Genomic DNA, 17,423 nt, shown 5'->3' with positions numbered 1-17,423 from the left:
GTAACAGATGCTTCTTAAAATATTTAGAATTTTAAAGTGTAAAGAAGCCATCAGTAGCATTCTGATTTGTGTATAAATATTTATTTAGCACACATTCTGGCCAATGTACTGCCCTTGATTTTTTGTGCAAAACTTACAGCAACTTCAATGGATATTCTGAGCTCATGACTAGAAGAAAATATGGTTAATTCAGCAACCCAGCTGCTTTTATATCCCAGAATAGCAATCATGCCTCTAGTGAAGGAGACGGTGAAAGAGGAGACTTTGTGTCATTCTTAGCTTTCTGTTGCTGGGCTCACATTTGGGTAACAGCTCAAGTTAGAGCAGAATCTAAACTATTGTAGTTCTCTTTGGAGACTTCTAGCCTGCCAGCTGAGGGAGAACAGTGGTAAGAAGTTGTGATCAATGGTCAGAAAAGCTCTAGCAATATTTGCTAAAAATCCTGTCAGAAGCTTTTATGTGATAAAGTTTCTATGTAGAAAAAAAATTAATATGAAATAAATCTGTTTGATGGAGAAATTTCATCACTGAAATGAGATTTTAAGGCAAATAATTTCCTGTCTTCTAGTGCTGGCATGATAAGTGCTATAGAAATTTGGGTCTATTTGCAGCATCATTGTAAAAGTAAGTTTCTGAGCATGTCTCTTTTCTCACAATAAAGGAAAAAAATACACATTGCAGACAAAGCTGTTACATATCTAATATGTAGCGTAAAACTCAATCAAGACAGTAATTCTATGATGCTAAGAGCTAGCTCCAGTTTCTTAAAGCTTTCATCCTTGCTTTTCTCTATATTTTCTAGGTTTTTGGTAGACATTTCTGTTAGCATTTCAGGATTTTAAAGGAGTATAAAACGGCAATAAAACAGAATACCTACTGAAAACAGCAAATTAATACCTGTGTAATATAAAAAAAATGTTTTGACTTTTAATAATTCCTTTTATTGAAAAACCTCTTCTACTGTAATATAAACAACTATATTACTCAAAATATCATTTTAGCTTATTAGCAAATAGGTATTTTTTCTCTGCTAATTGCATTAGCATCAGACAAATTATTCAACACCTGAGGGGATTCCTCTGGAGCTATTCTCACAACCCAAGTACCTGCTATTTTTAAGACCTGGAGTATGAGATACAAGATATAGTACTCTACAGCAAACAAGGTTGCCAAGATGCTGATCCAGGGTTGCTCTCAGTGTCATGAAAAAATCCTAACTTATTTTGATCTTAAAAATTATCCTCAAATTGGCTGCTACACTTTTGGTGTCTAGATAGCTTAGCAGATTTCTGCTTCATTCAGTAGGACTGTATTGTCACTAACAGGAATCTCTCTGCTCTGCTGTGTTTTCAGGATCATCTTAGAAACAAAATAAACTGGAAATTGAGGGAATCACCTGTTTTTCTGTAGCTCAGTAAGCTACTTATGCAAACACATACTAGGGATTAAAATTAACACTGAAAAAAATTGCACGGATAAAATAACGGCATTTAGCATCCAGATAGTGTTTTCCTTCATGTCAATAGGATTTGAGTGCAGTGCATTAGGAGTAAAAAGGGGAGATACCATGCATCTGGCTGGCTTCTTCAGTGTAGGAGTAGTCTTTTACTTTTTTAAATAGCAGTGGCCACACAGTTCTGTTTCCCCTCTTTCACTATGTCAGCAAGGCATGTTCCAGTGCCACAGACAAAGCTGGACAGTCACCATATCCATGTGCTCCTACTACCTTACACACCCAGATGGCTTAGTGGAGAATGACAGGCCACATTCTACATCACCACCAGTCAGCTCCTCACATCTTCCTGCACTCATATCCTCAGGCACTATTTTGCACGCCATGGCAGCACATGTGCAACAGCCAGCTCTTTGACTCTTGGACTAGAACTCACAGGTGAGGTTTCACAGATCCATACAGATTGGCTCCAGGGACACTGGAAGGATTCCAGCAAAGAGGAAAAATTTCAGCCACATATCCAAGTCATGTCAGGTGTATAACAGTCAAATCACACAGAAGGATATTCTGGGAGCAGTCAGGAACTGGAATGGCAAAGAACAGGAGTAAAACAGCATTCAGAGACCCATGATAACTCAGCATTGACATAATAACACTTTCATGTTAGAATAGTTTCATAACAAGGAGATATCAGTTCATTTGTGAGTGATTTTGTTGTCATAACACTGATTTCTCTTTCACTTGCTTGGACTTTGAAGATTCACTTTTTTTTAACAGATGCTAAAAAAAAGCTATTTAAAAGTTGCTTGACAGAACTAGTCATTATATGAAGAAATATAACTTATCTGTTTAACCTGGAGAAAGAACATTATAGGAGAGCATAGAAAAGTCACTTCTGTAATTTCAGTTTTCCTTATGATAACTGCCTCTCAGATACATCTCATCCACAGCCATCAGACCATAAAACCAGGCTATTAAGTTAAAGCTTACACTTTAAAAATCCACAAAACCTTGTGCTAGGAATATGAACCATTACCAGTTCAGTTATTTAGGAGGTCTGGGTATTTTCAACATCATTACAAGGGGCCATTACTATGGACTGAACCCATAGTCTTTATTGATTTAAGAGTCATGCAATTGTACCTAGGTAAGTGTTACTCAAATGAGCTACTATTCAGAGATTATGACTTTTGGAGTTTTACATTTATACTAGGAGGCAGCTAGGAAAACTAAACATTAGATCCAGCATCTTGGTTTGAAGCCTAAGGTGTCATTAATTTCAATTAAGTTTCTTTTGTATCTATCTCCTATTTGCCTCACTGATTTTCTTGCTGGCTCCAAGTGTGTGAGAGCAGACCACAGCCAAGTGAGAAACGCAGCACACAGTGAAAAGCAGTTTCAGTGATTAAACAGTTTTTCCGTGGTTTATTGTTGCTTTTTTCCTCTTTTGATTTTTTCTGCAGACACACACACACACATATATATACATGCATGTTTTGACTTCCTGCAAACCTTGTGTGGGGCTACAGCTGCCTCCCACCCACCCACACCTCAGGCCAGAGAATTGCTCCTTGGCCTTGACAAACAGCACTGAGGCTGAGCTCCTCTTGAGCTTATCAGAAACACTGTCTCTTCCTGGGAACTTGTTCTCTAACAAGCTCCTGTTCTTTAACAAACAGCCTTGGGAACTTATTCTTCTTGCCTGCATAACAACTCAAGCGGAACAATTTTTTTTACCAAACTTTCAAAGAAAGTTGCTGAGCCGAATTTCATCCAGGATGGAAAGTTACTGTGACTAAAGGCAGCTCTCTAGCAACCCTATAAACGGCAGTCCTAAGTAAGACCCTTGGAGCTCTCCTGAACCACAGGAGGCTTCAACCAGCACTTGCCCTCTGAGTGGAATGGCTCTCAGCTGGGGAACTCTTAAGTTTCCTACACTCTGAAGACTGCACTGAACACTGCTGCTAGAGCCTGGGCTGATACCCCACAGGCTCAGCCCTTTGCCCATTGAGAAGATGCAGTGGCCTCTGACATGAGAATTTCACTGAACTTGAGGGAAGTTTTCACAGGTATATAGTCTGAACATACTCCTTACTTCTCTGCGTGTGCGAGTGAATATGCTGAAGCAAACATACCATGAATGCTGCTCTCTTGGACACTGAAGTGTTAAATTTGTGAGTTAGGACTGTGAATTGCTGTAGTGCTATATAAATTCTACAGAATCTTTGGGAAATTACTTAATTTAAGTGCTTTTAAGTGCTGTTACTTTAGGCCTAAACTGTTGGTCAAATCTGGGGCTACGTGTGGCAAGGGGCTCCCCTCTGAATCTTGTGACTCAATTGGAGGGTCCCCTTATTACTTTTATCCTTACCCTTTCCCCATCCCATCACCAGCCTCCACACACACATTTTAGACTGATTTTAATTTTAGATTTTATTTTAGATTTATTTTAGATTTTAGTCTGAGTTTTGTCTCTATGTTTTAACCAAGTAATAAGTAGTACAGTGAATGTTGCCAGCAAACTTTGTTGCACTTTCACTTTTACATTAAACCTGTTTTTGATGTTACCTTTGCCGGTGATTCCTTGAGCCACCTAAAACACTCACTAGTGACACACTGCAATGATCATGCAGCATTAACATTTTAAAGATATTCATAGCTACATCTAGACAGAAAATGGATGATGTGATAAGTTAGTACTGCAATTGTATAATTTGTCTTAAAAAAAAAAAATCCCTTTTACTGTTTTTTTTCATGCTTGTTTTAAAATATTTGACCCTTCTATTCCACACAGAACAAGCTCAGTGCTAAACCCATGCTGCTGGAGAAGTCCTCCTCAGCAGGGGCTCATTGTTAACACAGGAGGACCCCTGTTTTCCTCTGTAGAATATGCTTTGGTTCTGCACAGTCTCAAAAAATCCACTACTTCAATACTATCAGATTATTAGTATTAGCCATCAGTTCATTCTAACAAAACCACAGGCACTGTTTCTGCCACCAAAGATACTTAAAAGATTGATGGCTTGAACTTGCCTTGAAGCATTATGGAAAATGACTGACATACTAATGAAAAAGAAGTGTTACTGTGAACACAGAGAAAACTGTGCTAGCTCAAATTCTCAAAGACACTTGTAAAAATTTTACTGTTAACTGCAAAAAGCAGGATTTCAACCTCAGGTTTTTTCTCTCCTGACTCTTAGAAACCTTTCTAGCTAGTTTGTGGAATAATCCCCATAAAATCATGACTTTATACTGACACGAAACTTTTTATGAAGGGATGGAGAGACAGACAGACATTGTGGCTCTGAAATCCAAGCCCAAAGATTTCATTACGTTCCAAATTCATCAGAGTAACACTTCCCACAAATGTCTAATCATCCCTCTGTCATGGGGTGGCTTTACCTTTAAGATAGTTTTGAGAGCTAAAGAAGTTGGAGCTGCTGGTGACTGATGGGAGTCTTTTCTCCTGACCAATTATCGGTCATTTCTAAGAATTGACAGCAGTTTTGACCATTGAAAATTGAGATCAATAGATCTAAGCCTGAGAATTTCTTGTTCTCTTTGTTTCCTGGCTGTGAAAGGTAACAGAGCTCCAGCTGGCCTCCCGTTCCCTGCCCAGGCCATGCGGCCCGGGCAGGGGCTGGGCTGGGCCCAGCGGCTCCCGGCCGGGAGATGGGGCCTGCGGGGCTTGCCCCGGGCTCTGGCCGGGCCAGGCCGGTCCCTGGCTTGGCTGCAGTTTTTGCTGTGACTGAATTCACCAGAGAGTGCCGAGTAAAGAAAGGAAAAAAAAGCTCTGGACCTGCGGCAGGCTGAGACAGAGACCACACTCTCCAGAGCAGCCATGAGGAATCTTCCATCGCAGACAGCTCCAGCTGCTGCTCCGGCAGAGATCACAGAACCATCTACAAAGCTTGGGCAAGATTTTAAACTTTTCATTACCCAGATGAGACTTGCAGGTTAATCCTTTATCCAGAGAGAGAAAAAGAGAGTAATCAACATGTAAAGAGACTTTATAAACTATCAGAGACAGTAAAGAAAAAAAGCTTCAGAAAAGGTAGAGAATAAGGAGATGCTTTATAAGCTGAAATATTTTTCTGTTAAAGCTATGGAGATGGACAATAAGGTCTTGAAAAAACTCCTTTAATTCATGACAGAATATATAGGGAGGAATGTTCAAAGTTTGGATTTTGAGCAAAAGGTGGAGTAATTGTGATACAGTGAGGTGCTGGAACAGAGTGAGATAAAGTAATAGTTGAAGATTTGAGGCCTTGAGACCCAATGAGAAAACTGTTTCCAGGGAAGCTCACAAAAACAGATGAAGAGAACTTTTGCCTTTGAATAACTCATCCATAAAATGACATCCCTAGACTCATTGACCCATAACACACCTGAGAGTGATGTGAAATGGGAGGAGTGAATTTCTGATGACAATATTTCCAGACAGCTGGCATCAGAAAAATAGAAAGCTATAACAGAAATAGCTTTCTTGTGGAAAACTCCATAAATTAGCAGAAGAAGACTTCTGTTTCTCTACAAAGGCTGATGAAAAGATTCTAGCAGGAATTGGGACTATTTTAAACACCAAAGTTCCAAAGTTTTTGTCTCTGTTGTCATGTGAACAAGGGAATGGTGGGTAGTAGGGGATAAAAAAGGTTTTCTGGAAGTTTATTCTGGTGTTCTTATTCTTGTAGTTTTGTTAATAAACTTTCTTTATTCCTTTTTAAGTTTTAAGCCTGTTTTGCTCTTGCTCTAATCCATATCTCATAGCAAGAAATAAGTAATTTTTTTTAGTTACTGCTTTAAAACCCTGACACCCTCAAAAATATCTCTTTGTATTACTTTCCCTTCATTTTACCAAAATTGTTATTTTCACAACATGAAAGTTTTGTGCTCTCTAAACATTACTCTCATAGCATTTCTAAATGACTAAATCCTTAAGAAAGATGTTATCTTTAAACATATTTATATTTTATAACAAAAAATATCTGAAACCGCACCTATTTTTCTAAAATAGAAAGTTATTTTGATATGCAGTCTTTTCTACATAATGAATGTTGGGTAGTTTCAAAACTCTGGTTTGCACATAAAGCACACTCTGAAAGTACGATATAAATAAAATAGTTTATTACAAGTATTTTAAAAGAGCTCTACAATATGGTTTCAAAACATTTTATACAGCATTTTGTCTTTCAATATGAAACAATTCACATAGGGAGAAAAAAAATCTCAATATATAACTATAATCATCATTAATATACTGAATTTGTTTGTCATACAAAAAGCAAAGTAACTACAAACTGTTCTCGAGTATTTTTCCTGGTTTTATTGTTGCTGAAAATGGAGTAACATGTATGAAAACAAAACTCCTTTTACCCTTCACATTCACCAAGAACCACAAAGTTCATGCCATTTCAAAAATAAAAAAAAAAACAAAACCAAAAACCCATTTTACTTAAATAAATATTTAAATACTAAAAACAATGTCATGTATCTTACAGATATCTTACAGATAATTTAGGAACAGGAATAAGAACTTCAGGATTCAACTATTCAAAAGTTGCATAACAAAGAAAGTATCCTAAAAGGTAGCTTTTTCAGAGGACAAAAAGAAACAAACTTCATTCTCGTTCACTATGTACGAAGCTCCACTGCACTTGCACTTCTTGCCAGCCCCACTGGCACAATGGACAAAACCATGTACTTACCAGAAAGTGTAACTACAGATTCTATTAATACAAAATCAGAATTACTTAATTTCAGCTAAAAGTAATTTTCAGACTCTTATATGAAATGAGAACAGAACTTCCTGACAAAACTGCTTATCTGAGTTATTATCACATCTTAGAGAACATTTCTTTTACTGCTTCCCTATGTATGCTAGAAAGAAAGGAGACTGAATAGAGAGGAAGCCCATTTGTAACCTTAATGATAATTTCTTGTCTTCTTTTCTTATAGAAAAATAGTTCAGTAAAGTATAGATTGGCCAAAAATACTACGTAAGGCAAGGGGTTTGGTTTACAAGGAAGTGGAGTTAATGAAGTGGTGAAATGGATAAATTGATTATAAATTCTAATATATTGTCTAATATATTGTCTCCTTGTATTTTATATAAAAAGGGAAATGATCTAATTCCTCATGCAACTCTCCAAGTACATTACGTGTAAATAAAAAAGCAGGTTTTTTTTTCTATCCTATAGAAAATAGAATGTTCTGTAACACATCAACATTCTTCTCATTGAACTTTCTCCCCTTTTTCTACTCTCTTCCATCTAAAAATAACCTTTTTTTTTTTTTTAAGTATTGGATAAATACAGCAAGAAACCTTTGCTTGGAACATATGGGGAGCCAGAAGAAACTAAAGGACCTTTTTTTTCATATTCTCAAAATTAACTTTTTGTCTTTATTTTTCTGATAGTTTAGAAGTGTTAGGCTTTCCCATATAGTATTTTATGTTCAGTGATAATTATCTTATTCATGGAACACTGCAAATTCTTGCATCACTATTGATACAGTATGAACATGTATTTATAAATTAATTTAGCCAAAGAGAATGCAAAGAGTGTGTGTGCAGGTTTGTTGCTTTTTTAAAAAACATCTCAACATGAATATCTCACAAATTATATCAAGTAGACAGTTCTGAAGACAGTAAATTAACTTCACCAGGTCATCTCTGTAATAGAAAATATAATCCCCTTCAGTTAATTGTTTGGCCTAATATAAATCTTTTATAATTATGCAACCAAAAATTTAAAAATTATTTCATCGAACATTATCCCGTTTTGATAAAACTAATACATTCTCTGCTTGTTCCTTAGTGGAACTAAGCTTTAAGCTCTCTTTAAAGTGAATAAGGTGATGTCTTTTCAAATGTGGGGCCTGTCTGAATTTTTTTCCACAAACTAAACATTCAAATGGCTTCTGTCCAGCATGCATTAGGTGATGTCTTTCAAGCTTAGAAGGAGATTTAAAAGTTTTAAAGCAGATACTGCATTGATATAATTTGTTAACAGCTTCAATTTTTCCAGTACCTTCAGAAAAATCATGCCAATAGCTGTAACGGCTTTGCTCTGTTTCCAACAATTTACTGCACAAATACGGCTGTGGGTTTCTACTGCTGGTGTCAAGAACAAAATCCCCTGACTCGATTTCAACTTTGATTTCAGCTGCTTGGTTTGACTGAATCAGCTCAAATTCTTGAAAGCCAGATGGCTGTGAAGGTGTTTGAGAATAACCTGAATAACCCACAGGCTGAGCAGACTTAAATTCAGTGTGATCTCCCCGATGATTGAAAAGTTTGTTCAGGTTTTCAAATTCTACCTGGCAAACGGGGCTTTTACAGGCTCTCTTTTCAGTATGGGTGAGCTGATGTCTTTTTAAGTGAGCTGACTGTCTAAATGTCTTCCCACAAACATTACAGCCAAAGGGCTTTTGTCCCGTGTGTATAAGATAATGTCTTTGAAGTTTGGATGAAGATGGAAAAATTTTTTCACATCTGTCACATTTACACACTTTGTGTCTGTTATGTATATTTTTAGCAGAAGATGAAAAAGCACAGTGAAGTACTTCTGGATTATCAAAAAAACTATCATTTGATGAACCATAAAAAGCATCATCTTTATTATCCAGTGAATTATCGATATTTAACATGCTTTCACTAGGAAGCACACCTTTTAAATTACTGCCCAAGTCGGGAGCTTCTGGGTACTCTTGCCACGGTAATGGCACAACAAACGTTCTTTTCATGCGATTACAAACTGACCTGTGCACATCACGCCTGCTCTGGCAGTCCTTGGAAGGTTTAGCGGCCACATGCTGATCACAACGCTGATCTCTAGCTGCAACCAGGTCAGGACTTCCAACGTGACCTGATTTAATTTTTTTTCTGTCAATCAGAGAAAAATCTGTTGCCTTTCCTCCAGTATGTTTCACTTTCATCAGGGTCTTATTTTTCCTGTTGACTGTGTGTCTGCCTGCTGTTGTACCACTATTTGAACTTCTGCTGTCTTTTGAATAGCAACATTTGTGCAAGTTTAGAACATGCTCTGTTTCAAAACACTGCTCACATGATGGGCACTGAAAGGGTACAATATAAATTGAGTGCACATCATGTGGGTCATCCTCCTGTGTATCAGCATTCTCAAAACTATCCCATTTTCCTTCCAACACATTGTGTGGTCTGGGATATTTAAGAGTCTTTGCTTTGCATAAAATATTGGGGAAAGTCTTATTTCTGGCATGGAGCTGTTTATGCTTCATGAGTTTGCTCTGTACTTTAAATCCCTTCTGACAAAAACAGCACTGAAAAGGCCTTTCTTCTGTGTGTGTGAGCTGATGAATTTTCAAGTGTGTTGACTGTCTGAAAGATTTGCCACATGAAGAACACTTAAAAGGTTTCTGGCCAGTGTGAATAAGGAAGTGTCTTTCTAGCTTGGATCTTGATGGAAACGTCTTGTTACATGATTCACAAGTGTGAGTTTTCTTCCTCCTTCTGGCACCATGTAGATGATCTGACTTGAGACACTGATGCAGCATCCACCTCTCTTCAGTTGTAAAGGGTTTCCAGCACACAGAACAGTGAAATATACCACAAGTGACTCTGTCTTGCTCAGAATTCACACAGCTTTGTGCTTGCTTTGTATCATTCTCATAATTTTCATTATGAAGCTGCTGATGCTTTAAGAAAGTGATTACATTTTTGAAGTTTCTATAACAAACAATGCATTTAAAAGGCAGATTATGGGTTAACTGATGCCTCTCCAGGTGGACTAGTTGCCTAAATGTTTTATTGCATACATGACATTCAAATGGCTTTTGACCAGTGTGTATGAGATAATGCCTAGCTAATTTTGATGGAGTTTCAAACTGTTTATAGCACATATCACAAATATATGGCTTTTTCTTGGGTATCTTGACAGCTGTTACACAATGCTGAACTTTTAACATTTTAAAAGGTAATTATACCTCGCCTACTCTTTATTTCTTCAGATATGTATTTCAAGTGAAATCATCAAGTGCACACTAAGATGCAAAGCTGTAGAAGCAGCAAATTTTCTTAGGAGGGAGATTCTTAAATCCCACTGGTCCCTAAAAATAAGAAAGAGAGTATTATTTAGCCTATATTAACACATAATTGCTAAGTTTGTCTCTTGTTTCCTATATAAAATACTTTCCTTGTAACAGAGTAATCACAAGTTATGTTACATGATACAGAAAAAACAGGTTACTTTTTAGAAGAAAAACAAGTTTAAGTCATCTGTGCTATAAATAATTGCATCTGTTCTTCCAAATAATACACAGTTCAGCTATATAATATTAATTTAAAAAAATCAAGAACTTATTGTAATAAATGCCTTCTCTACAGCAGTAATTCTAATTCCCAAATATAATATTTATGAAGATGAGAGAAAGAAGAACTAAGATTTCTTGCACTTCAGAAATACATTAAATTAATGCAGTGCTAGTGAAAAGAAAAACACTTAGCTTCAGTATATTGTTAAATTTGCTATTCATGTTTCTGCATCTTATCAACTGTATCCAGCAGTAAAATAAATTTTGATTTCTCTCAAAATGGCAAATGCTGGAGCCAGTCAACAAGAGCAACACACTAGCTACAAACTATAACCATTACACAGACAACTCCCAGAACATGGAAAAAACACAGGCCATGTTTGCTATCTCACCATAAAGCTAAAATATCAGGGTTGTGATACCTAATCATGCATATATTGTGAAGTCGTCATGAATACCAAGGTCGTTCTCATAATTCATCATAATTATTATAGTAGTCTAAACCAAAAAAATGAAATAGTTCTAATTTTCTTGGAATTTTACACATGGAACACTGTTGGGCAAGCTACTGTGTCTCAGCTCAATGACTTACAAACAAGAAAAAATAATTCACAAGCTCCTGAGTGCATGGGAAGTTATTAAAATATTCATTAGAACAGCTATAAAGTACCTCAAACAAACATTTAGCTCAAACCTTCCACTGTGAGGCCAACCCATGTCTAGACAAATTAAGTATTCCAGCCCACAAGCATACTACAAACAACAGACTAAAAATACCTCTATGATATTATCAATACAGAAGAAAAGGGATGAAGGGAGCAAACTTTAAAGCAAGAGCATAACAGTCAGCACTTGTGAGCTGTAGTATCAAACTACGACAAATTATAGTTAGTAGAAATGTCCTGTGTATCTCAAAGTTATTACAAGCTGCATATTCATTCAACATACCATCAGAATAAAAAAATCAATGTCTTCAGTGTCTCCAAAACCCCTGCCACTTCACAAAGAGATAATGTCCTTATTTTAAAAAAAAATCATAAGTATCCAAAGGGTCTATTCAAAGTAATTGCAAAGAATAAAAGCCTACTGTATTTGAAAGCAAGTTACAATGAGATTCAAGAAACATGCACAAAGACTGAAAATATCTGGTGAATCAAGATTTTTCTTGATAAGCATAACAGAAAGAAAACCTGGTCATAAGGTAGAATTGTTCCACCCCTAACAGATATATTCCTATGTAACTGTGGGTCTTAATAAGGAATATTTGGATGTCTGCCTCAGATGTGATTGTCACTACACTGAGGAGTTTCTTAATCTCACTGAAACAGTTCAGGGTAGACAAAGCAGTTGAGAAAGTCAACTTTTCCTTTCCAATTCTCTTTTCCTGTAGAATTTTAACAGCTACTCAGTTTCAGTCTTCTTCTGAAGATGCAAGAAAACACAACACTTTCAGGAGACCCCCTATTCCTCCCAATTGTCACATCATGTGAAAGCTGGGAGTTTAGAGAAAGTGTGTGACACCACATCCTTTCTAGTTTGTGCTACCATGAAGCTAAAGACAGGCAGGCTGAGGAAAGGAGAGAAGACTCTCTGCTATGCTGAGTTTCTGTGCAGCTCAAGGCAGCCTCTATTAGCAGGGAAAGAAAACCTCTTGAGGAAGAACTGTAAAGAGTGATGAATTTCAGTTAACATACTGTCATACAGACCTAATTTACACATCAGGAAAATGCTCAAACACTACAGTGACATGCAAAGAAAAAAAGTCCAAAGTAAGAGACAGCTGTGGCATATTACACAAGGGATTTTGTATTTAGCTTATGAATTTTTTAAGATTCTATCTGGTGAATGAGGAAAATGCTCTGTAGTACAAGGTGTCAAAAGCAGAGCAGAGCTTCTTGCTGTGATCTTCTTGCCCTGTTAAAGACTGAAGGCTCAGATAAGCTAAACTAAGGGGATGCAAGGGAAGGAGAAAGGAGCCAAGATGGGCATTACTGTGTGGCCCAAATATATTTTCAAATCCTATTTACTAAGGACAGGCATCTCCATGTCTATTTCAGAGTGCTCTGTGCCTTCAACATCTAAGGAATAAACATGCTGCTGCTGAAGATCAAAGAGCAAAAGACAAACTTGGAAGAATATTGCTTCCTGCTAGCCTTGAAAGTACAGAGGCTTGTCCTAACTCACTATGTGATAAGGATTTAGTTTCTGGCAGAGGTCCATTAATGTTACACTGTCCCTACTTTTCATCTTGGCTGCAAGGTCATGCAAAAAAATAGAATCAAGGAGTTACGCAGGCCACTGAAAGCTTAGAGAGGACGTTCCTAAGTAGTATTGTTTAATGATTAACTGTTTCCTTACTATTACACGTGGCAACAAGCTGCAACAAATTGAAAATACGATGGAAGAAAATTCTGAATTCTAATCCAGGCTTTATTAATCAGAAAAGTTCACATTGTTGTGGTTTTTTGGTTTTGCTTTTGTTTTTTGTTAATTAAAAAAAAAAAAAAAAGCTCCAACAAAAAAGCAAACGAGCAATCAGGAAGAGGATACTCAAATAAGAAGAAAAGCAAGCTCTTCAGTTTAGGACAGAATAATCTCCTGGTGCAGAAAAGACCTAGAGTCTAAGTTGGAACAGAAGGTGTATATGTTAAAGGCTACCATCCATACCAGGATGAGTGAACCGATGTAAAGCTTTGAGAGGACATAAATCTTCCTCCTTACTTACTTACTACTGTTTAGAATTCAGCTGGAGTAGTCTATCCAGTTTTGAATACTGCCCTTCAAATTGAGTCAAACATACGAACTGATCGGAACGAATGAATTCAGAGAAGAGGATCAAGAATGATCTGAGCTTAAATGCAAAATATACAAGAAAAGATTGAAGTAAGTGGGAACATTTAAGTTAAAAAAGAGGAGACACAAAAAAATAACACACATACCCCCTGCAAGACAAAGCAGAAGAATCACTTTTAAGGAAAACAGAAATAAGCTGTTTCCCAAACCATTTATTGTTGTCAATGAAAATGGCTTCAAATTACAACAGAAAGGATTCAAGTATATTATCGTCCTTACAGCTGCAAAGTGTTTCTTAATGAAAGAAATACAAATAAATTATGCAGGAAGATTGCTCTGCCTGCATTGGAGGTCTGCAAAGAAGGTTGTACTTCTCAAATTCCCATACCCATACAGCTGACCCTATACAAAATAATACATTCTTGCTTGTTTTTTGGTGACTCATTATTGTAATTCAAAACACTTAATTTAGGAATCGAAAATTCAATGTATTTCAAAATTTGCCAGGCAGGATTCTTCTGCATTATTAGTAGTATAACTTCAAATCCTGGAGGCATGTTAATGCTTATAATTTCATAGAAACAATTATATAAGAAAACAAATGATAATAGTAGATGTGTGAAGAAACATAAAGATCCTCCAGTAACACTAATGACACAACAAGAAAGTGAAAATCTAGCTGCTGATTTATGAAACAGAGCATGCCAGAGAGAGAGGAACCTGAGCACCAAGACAAACACATTGCCCACTGGATTTCCTCACCAGCTCTCCCGAGAGAAAAGTTTAGATTGCTACAATAGGAGAACAACTCACATCAGAAATGGAACCTTCACTCCCCAGTTACACAGAAATCAACATCAGGCATTATGGCTCCTCAAAGCAAACACACTTCATTCTCTCCTATTTTCTTTGTAACTTCCCGATACACTTCGTAAAGCCAAACAAAGTAAAAGATGTATAATGGTGAAGCAGGCCCGGTTTAACAACAAATGTACGTTCTGCTTCAGGGGCCTGAGACCTCTGGCTGACACCAACACTCCCCCAAGAGGACGCATGTAAATCCAGTTAGGAACCTAAAAGCAGGTGGCGATGCGGCCCTCAGGGACAGCAGCCCGCACCACACACACATAGACACACGTACAGACACACATTCACACACACACACAGACACCACCACCGCCCCGGGGCTGCTGTCCCTCAGCGCACAGCGGGTCCCTGCTGGGCCGCCCGGCCCCGCCGCGCCCCTCCCCGCGCGCGGAGCCCCCCGGCCCCGGCCCGGCCCGGCCCCACGGAACCCCGGGGCTCGGCAGCGCCGCGCCGGCACCGCGCTCGGCCCAGGGAAAGGGCAGCGGGCGGGGGCGAAGAAGAGAGCGACCTGCAGAAGCAGCCACCGCACCTCCACCTTCCTCATGTCTCCCGGGATTGCTGCCGCCGGAACCCTTCCCCCCGGATGGCACCGGGACAGCGGGAAACCCGGGCCGGTGCTTTCCGTTCCCCCGCGCAATCCGGCCCCGCCCGCCGCCGCCGGGCCACAGCCGGGGCCGGGCCGGGCCGAGGGGCGGGGAGGGCTTCATTTATGGCCAGGCAGAAAATGCCCCCGGCCCTGCTGATGAATTCTTAGTTGGTGTGGCACGTTGTTCCGTGAAAATAAGACGCTTTTTCTACTTCAGCAAGCTAAAAGCAAATAACCAACTCCCGGTAGTTGCAGGGTTGCAACCAAAGCACGATGGCAGAATTATACTCTTGTTATGTGTTAAACGCGCCGTAAAGCCAAACCTACCAGGCTAAAAGGCCAGGAAATGGTACCGGGGAGGGAAGGGAAAAAAGAGACGCTAGCCCGGGAATTTTAAAAACACCTTCAATAACGAGTTCACACAAATGTGACAGGTTTGCTTCCTCTGCCGGAGAGAGGGAACAAACAAGGGCAGGAGCTCGTGGGCTGAAGGATGCGTGCCCAGCAGCAGCCAGATCTCTCTTGGTGGCCGGCCACAGCTTGCTCCTCAGAGGCATGGCCGGCAAAGTTCTGAAGACACACAGAAAAAGACAGAAACCATTTACAATTGTGTCCTGCGTCCAGTTCAGGGGTCCCCAGCACAGGACCTGCGGGAGCAACTCCAGAAGAGGCCACGAAAAGGTGCTGGAGCACCTCTCCTATGAAGACACACTGAGAGAGCTGTGGTTGTTCAGCCTGGAAGAGAGAAGGCTCTGGGGAGACCTTACAGCTGCCCTGCTGTGCTTAAAGGAGGCTTGCAAGACTTTCCGAGGCTTACAGTGACAGGACAAGGAACAAACATTTTAAACTGAAAGAGAGTAGATTTAGATTGGGCATAAGAAATAAACGTTGCACAAATGAGAGTGGTAGTGCTGGTGCAGGTTACCCAGAAGGTGTGGATGCCCCATCCCTGGCAGTGTTCAAGGCCAGGGCTGAATGGGCTTTAAGCAACCTGGTCCAGTGAAAGATGTCTCTATCTACAGCAAGGGGTAGACGAGATAATCTGGCTTTGGTCCCTGCCAAACCAAATCACACTATTCTGTGATTCCGCCTCGTAAAAGTACATGCAAGTAGCACAGCAAAGTGTAAGAGATTCATCATAAATGTCTTAATAAAACACAAGGACATGGATGAGGCTGGTTACCTTGTCCCCATAGGGACGGAGAATTTCTAGTCACTAGACTTTTGACTTAGCCACCTGCATTTACAGCTCAGTATGGACTCTATTAGTCAAATCTTAAACTCTTTATCGAAAACACATAAAGACAGATTGCAGATTTTTTTTCTATTTTTTAAAAGGTAGCTGCCATATCAGGAATTACAGAGGACCAGTAGATGTCTTCTATGCTTTCCTTTTTCCTTTTTAAAAAAAAAGGACAGCTCACCAAACACCACCTTTTAAAACATCAGATAATTGATTTGACCATTTTTGTGAGTGAAGTTGCAACACTGAAGGCAAAGTAAGTCATTCCCTGAGATAAAGTTTATAAGAGGTTTATTTTTTTCATACAGATGCATTTTCCTTTCTCATGCAGAAATTAAACAAATAGTTATTTGCATGTACAACATTAATTTATTAGAGAAACACAACTGCCAGCTCATTCATCTTTTTCCAGCTGTCCTTCTATAGAGACTCCATCTCTGTGTATTGGATGAGGCTAGGTTCTGACTCTTGGGAGGAGGAACAGAACCAACAAAGATGTAAATGAATAAAGTTTTAAAAAGGCTGCAGTAACTTAAATTGTCTTTATGCCCTGGCTGTTAAGCCCTCTCTCCCAGTCCTACTGGGAATTCCAGTAGAAAACATCTGTGCTGAGGAAACTCCAAACAACTGCTGTATATATAAAAAAGTAATTGTTTACTCATGAATGTTGCATGCATCAATGAAAGAGAATTTGGAAGCATTTAGTAGCCTAAGGATAATTTTGGAGGCCCTGGTGTCTGTGAAGAACTGTTCTTGGGATACCTATAAATGTCCTTTTCTGATACCTAGAAACAAATGTCTATAGAACAATCACTGCTTCTTAGCTTAGCAATGTTAGAAATCAAATAATTCTCATCACTAGTGGTATAAATGACATCTGACCTAGTTTACAACACACAATTTATTTCCATTTAAGCTGAAATGCTCAAGGAAACAGCTTAGCTAGTGTTGATTGTTGCTTCACTAGCAAACAGTCACATATTAACCTCCCTGAAAGGGAGCCAAGTCTTGTGGTTAAAATGGGGATTGGGACAGCCTAGAGCTGAAAGCTTGGAAACACCATATGATCAAGGGAAGTCACTTAGGCTTCTAGCTGTCCCCTTAGCTATAAAAAGTGCATAACAATTGCCACATGCATCTCATAAAGCTATTCAGAAATACTATTCATAATTTAATAACTGCAGATCACCTGA

At 38.7% G+C, this 17,423-nt stretch overlaps 1 protein-coding gene across 2 annotated transcripts; it reads right to left on the bottom strand.

Moving 5' to 3' along the window:
• Positions 1–6,606: 6,606 nt before the first annotated feature.
• On the bottom strand, positions 6,607–15,057 carry ZNF770 (zinc finger protein 770). 2 transcript variants are annotated; one of them, XM_014250081.2, is made up of 2 exons: positions 14,931–15,057; positions 6,607–10,537 (listed from the first exon to the last, which is right to left on the bottom strand). In XM_014250081.2, exon 2 carries the CDS (start codon positions 10,394–10,396, stop codon positions 8,213–8,215), a length of 2,184 nt encoding a protein of 727 aa, XP_014105556.2. In that variant the 5' UTR covers positions 10,397–10,537; positions 14,931–15,057; the 3' UTR covers positions 6,607–8,212. The 2 variants fall into 2 exon arrangements, with proteins under 2 accessions (XP_014105556.2, XP_005520382.2); XM_005520325.3 differs by having other exon boundaries at positions 14,910–14,968.
• Between the last annotated feature and the right edge of the window lie 2,366 nt (positions 15,058–17,423).

This window comes from Pseudopodoces humilis, chromosome 7 (assembly GCF_049639895.1).
Source record: "Pseudopodoces humilis isolate 2021_Gansu_Grassland_sample_001 chromosome 7, ASM4963989v1, whole genome shotgun sequence".
Classification (NCBI taxonomy): domain Eukaryota; kingdom Metazoa; phylum Chordata; class Aves; order Passeriformes; family Paridae; genus Pseudopodoces; species Pseudopodoces humilis.
Note: the sequence above shows the minus strand (reverse complement) of the source record. Positions and strands in the feature narration are given on the sequence as shown.

Excerpts from the sequence above, each read along its gene's own strand:
- ZNF770 (XM_014250081.2), bottom strand. The coding sequence starts at position 10,396 with ATGTTAAAAGTTCAGCATTGTGTAACAGCTGTCAAGATACCCAAGAAA.